Source organism: Apium graveolens, chromosome 7, assembly GCF_009905375.1.
Source record: "Apium graveolens cultivar Ventura chromosome 7, ASM990537v1, whole genome shotgun sequence".
NCBI classification, from domain to species: Eukaryota; Viridiplantae; Streptophyta; class Magnoliopsida; order Apiales; family Apiaceae; genus Apium; species Apium graveolens.
Genome location: NC_133653.1, coordinates 83,603,369 through 83,608,686, shown reverse-complemented (window position 1 = coordinate 83,608,686; position 5,318 = coordinate 83,603,369). Strand labels below are relative to the sequence as shown.

The 5,318-nt window shown below is 35.6% G+C and overlaps 1 protein-coding gene across 1 annotated transcript; it reads right to left on the bottom strand.

Annotated features, from left to right (window-relative positions):
* Positions 1–1,119: 1,119 nt before the first annotated feature.
* On the bottom strand, positions 1,120–3,716 carry LOC141673816 (uncharacterized). Its single transcript, XM_074480552.1, has 6 exons — positions 3,258–3,716; positions 2,636–3,200; positions 2,361–2,422; positions 1,785–2,139; positions 1,412–1,740; positions 1,120–1,338 (listed from the first exon to the last, which is right to left on the bottom strand). Exons 1-6 carry the CDS (start codon positions 3,714–3,716, stop codon positions 1,120–1,122), a joined length of 1,989 nt encoding a protein of 662 aa, XP_074336653.1.
* Positions 3,717–5,318: the final 1,602 nt, after the last annotated feature.

The window sequence follows — 5,318 nt, the reverse complement described above, 5'->3', positions numbered from 1 at the left end:
TTTCAATTCCATCTACAACCCGCAATCCTGTGACAAAATTCCAAAACCATATAGCATGATTGGTTGCCTTATAACAAGCTATAAATTCTGCTTCCATGGTAGATTGAGCTATGAGTGACTACTTAGTACTTTTCCAAGATATAGCTCCCCTAGCTAACATGAAAACATAACCAGAAGTATATCTTCTCGTATCGATGCAACCACCAAGATCAGAATCGGAATACCCAATGACCTCCAAATTTTCCGATCTCCGATGAATAAGCATATAATCTTTTGTTCCTTGCAAGTACCTCATAACCCTTTTGATTTTAATCCAATGATCCATTCCGGGTTTACTCAAGTATCTGCTTAACATACCCACAATGAACACCAAATCTGGCCGGGTACAAACTTGAGCGTACATAAGACTCCCAATAGTCGAAGCATATGGAATGTTCTGCATCTCTTTTCTTTCGAGATCATTCTTAGGGCACTGTTTCAGACTAAATTTTTCACCCTTAGCAACAGGAGTACTTATATGTGCACAATCTTTCATGCCAAACCTGGCAAGTACCTTTTCGATATAGCTCTTTTGTGATAACCCAAGGATACCTCGAAAGCGATCTCGATGTATCTGAATTCCTAATACAAAAGAGGCGTCACTAAGATATTTCATCTCAAAACGATTTGATAGAAATCTCTTAGTTTCGTGCAATACGCCTATATCATTACATGCCAATAATATGTCATCTACATAAAGCACCAAAAATATAAATTTACTCCCACTGAACTTATGATATATGCATTTTTCAACAACATTTGACTCAAAACCGTATGAGACAATAGTCTGATGAAATTTGTGATTCCATAGATGGGAAGCTTGCTTTACACCATGGATGGACTTTTTAAGTTTACAAACCATAGACTTTGAATCACCTATTTCAAAGTATTCTGGTTGTGTCATGTATATGGTTTTATCAATGTCACCATTGAGAAAAGTTGTTTTAACATCCATCTGGTGTAGCTCTAAATCTAAATGAGCCACAAGTGCCATTATTATTCTAAAAGAATCTTTTGATGATACTGGAGAGAAAGTTTCTTTATAGTCAATGCCTTCCCTTTGAGAATAATCCTTTGCCACTAAACGTGCTTTATATCTCTCGATGTTGCCTTTAGAATCCCTTTTGGTTTAAATATCCATTTATAACCAATTGGTTTCACACCTTCAGGCAACTCGACAAGATCCCAAACGTCATTGACCTTCATGGATTCCATCTCATCATTCATGGCATCAATCCACTTTTCACAATTTGCACTTTGTTTGACTTGTTGGAAATTGACAGGGTCATTTTCCATCACCTGAGGCAAAGAAATACAATATAATCGTCTAAATTGCACTCCTTCTTTCTCTAGTGGATCGCCTAAGTGGCACTTCTTCTTGAGGTCGTTGAGTTTGCTCTTCTTGAGCATCATTTTGATTCTCAGTAGGAGGTGGTATAGGTATATCCACATTGTTGTCTTGAACTATATGAGGCAAAGAAACAAATTCTTCCTCAAAGACAACATCCATATCCCTAACTTTATCCCTCCCCTCAAACACAACATCCTCAAGAAATCTAGCATTTCCCGTTTCGAAAAAGGACTTTGATAAAGGATCATAAAACTTGAAACCCTTTGTCCTTTCAGTATACCCAACAAAATAGCAACTAACAGTTCTTGAGTCCAGCTTATTTTCATGTGGCATATAAGGCCTTGCCCCAGCTGGACAACCCCAAATATGCAAATGCTTAATACTGAGTTTCTACTCGGTCCAAGTTCATAAGGGGTATTGTCTACTGCTTTGCTAGGTACTCTATTTAGTATGTAGGTTGCAGTCTTAAGTGCATCTCCCCAGAGCGATTCTGGTAAAGAAGAATGACTAATCATACTTCTTACCATGTCCTTAACCGTTCTGTTTCGTCTCTCAGCAACACCATTCATGCGTGGTTGCCCAGGCATTATGTATTGTGGGATGAGTCCGCATTCCTCTAGGAATTTTATAAAAGGCCAAGGACATTGTTCACTGGATTCGTCGTACCGACAATAGTATTCACCGCCACTATCAGATTTGACAGCTTTAATTGTCTTACCAAGCTGTTTTTCAACTTTAGCTTTAAAGACCTTAAAAACGTCCAGAGATTGTGACTTTTCATGAATTAAGTATAAGTACCCATATCGAGAATAGTCATCTATGAAAGTGATAAAATACTGTTGGCCATTCCAAGAAGCCGTAGGGAATGGACCACATATATCAGTATGTATCAGCTGTAAGACACTAGTACTCCTATTGGCACTAAACTTCCTTCTGTTTGTCTATTTCCCTTAATACACTCAACACATACATTGAGATCTGAATAATCAAGGGATTCAAGCATTCCATATGACACAAGCCTCTGTAGTCTCGCTGTGGAGATATGGCCAAAATGTTTATGCCACAACATAGCGGAATTCTCATTAGAAAATTTTCTTTTCGTGCCTCTTGATGTTATTTGCAAGGTTTCATAAGATGAAGCAATTGTATTCAGCATATATAAATTATCAATCAAGGAACCAGCCGCAACAAGAGAAGAATTAAGAAAAAGACTGAATTTATTATTTCCAAATGAACAAGACTAACCATATTTGTCCAAAACAAAAATAGAATCCAAATTCCACCTAAAAGACAGTACTACATAAGTGTCTCTCAATTCAACAATATGACCAGTTTCAAAAGATAATCTAAAAGTGCCAATGGCTTCAACCGCAACTGCATTGCCATCACCCACATAGATGAATCTTTCAGCATCACTCGGTTTCTGGCTCCAAATGTAACCCTGCATAGAAACACTTGTGTGAGTAGTAGCACCTACCCACCAAGTATTACTAGGTACAGAAGTTAAATTAACTTCAGAACAGACAAAGGTGAAAAGTCTACCTTTCTTTATGCACCATACGACATACTTGGGACATTCCTTTTTCACATGCCCAGATTTCTTACAAAAGAAGCATGTAACAGCTTGATCCTGAGTCTTTTGTTTCTTAGGCTGTGACTTTCCCACTACATTCTCTTTATCTTTAGCCCTCTTTCGGTAGTTAAGCTTTGAGGTAGGTGCAACGTGAGCACTTTCAATCTTTTCATGCTTCAATATATCTTCCTCTTGCACACAGTGTGAAATGAGCTCATTAAGAGTCCATTTATCCTTCTGAGTATTATAACTCACTATAAATTGTCTGTATTATGCAGGAAGAGAGATAAGTACCAAATGCACAAGCAAATCATCAGATAGATCAAGCTTCAGTGCCTTAAGTTTTGAAGCGATGTTAGACATCTCCATAATGTACTCTCGAATATTTCCTTTAGCTTTATACCTCATCTGGACAAGATCAGTTAAAAGCTTACTTGTTTCAGCCTTTTTGTTTTTCGCAAAACGCTTTTCAAGCTCATCAAGGAAATCTTTCACAGATACCTCATCGGAGTCATTAGACATACCGCCCCTGAATGCCTCAGAAATGCTGCGCTTTATCATCATTAGACTTAAGCGATTAGAACGCTCCCACTTCTCAAAGTTCAATTTGTCTGTAGTAGAACTTTCATCTGTAAGAGAAGCAGGTTGTTCTTTCCTTATAGCATAGTCTAAATCCATGCAGCCGAGAACTAGCAGAACCTTCTCTTTCCAGCTCTTAAAGTTTGTGCCGTTAAGCACAGGAATGGAGTTCATGTTGGCAGTTATATTAGCAACAGATGCATTAACTAGCAAGTAGGAACAAGAAAAACATAAGCTCGCATAAAATTGAAATCCATGTCATACAAAAAATTAAATTTAAAACGAGGCACATAAGACATAAATTTCAAATAAGATAACAGTGTGGGCCCATTGTGACAAGATACCTAACACAACATTAATATTTAGTCTTTGGACATAAACATTAATTTGTAAGTGGTACTCTCCATGCATAAATCAAATATTAATAATAAATTTGGTCAAGTAATAAGCTTCCTTTGGGCCGGTTATTACTCACATGAAAAATTAATAATTATTACATATTTATTCCCGCATGCATATTCATTATTTGGCCATTAAACAACCTTCCTTTGGGCCAATTATTTTAACACATAAATAATAAATAAACACATCCTATTATTTAAAAATAAATAAATTTACATATAAATATCACTTTGGAAATATTTTGCTTCAACGCACTTATTTACAAAATAGAAGGACATTAGCAAAAGTTAAAGAATTGTGCCCAAATCCGTAACTTTGTAAAAATATTAAAATATTACTAAAAAATAATATTTTTACCTAAAACGATTTTCATATCAACTAAAATATGAATCATATTTAACATTAAAAAAATAGAAATTCACAGTTTAAGCCATGAAACCAATAACATGTAGTAGTCAGGAGCCATGCAAAGTTAATAATAAAAAAAACAAACTTACTAAAAAGGTTCATGGCCAGGTCAACATCACCATTTATAAATATACATATAACATGATGAACTTAGCCTTCTGATTTCATGGCAGTGGCAAAATTAAAAAAATTGAATTCATTCAACACCCCACATGACATCACTAATATGTACTCGATTTTAATACAAAAAATACATGCTAAAAGGAAACATGTACGTCAATTATATTGAGTCCATATAATATGCAGCAGAATGGTGAACATGGAAAATCAGGGAAAAACAGATTATATATAATATATATGGCAAAACCCACAAGTCAGACGCATAATATTCTTAATCATGTATTAATCGATCATAGAAAACATATATGATCCGAAAAAACATTAAACTACTGATTCCATAAAATCGCATAAGTACATGATTAATACGAATTAAAAAATTAATAATTCATGCATCATCTCGGATAAGCATATATAACAATCATATTGTAAAATATGATCAACCCTAATAAATCACATAAGAGAGGCTCGGATACCATATGTTGGATATAAATCAATACATAACCACGGATCATCTTATGCAATATTATCAAGGTTACTATGTAAAACTGTTGTGCGGAAGCGTACCTGATTTCATAGCTCTTGAATTTAAATACGCTTGAGAGGCTTGATCGTGGAACTCGTATATCCTCCTAATTGATTACGGATTGTGGGACTTGATCTTCCACAGACTTGATTCGCCTCTAGCCGTATCTCACTCAAACTGATGGAAATGGAGGAGTAGAGGCTGTGAATAGCATTGGGGACCAAAACCCTATTATGTTCTTTATATAGTAGCCTAATTAGACCCCATTAACCCTAATAAGGCTTACTATGGGTATTACACATTACATAGCCCATACCCAATAA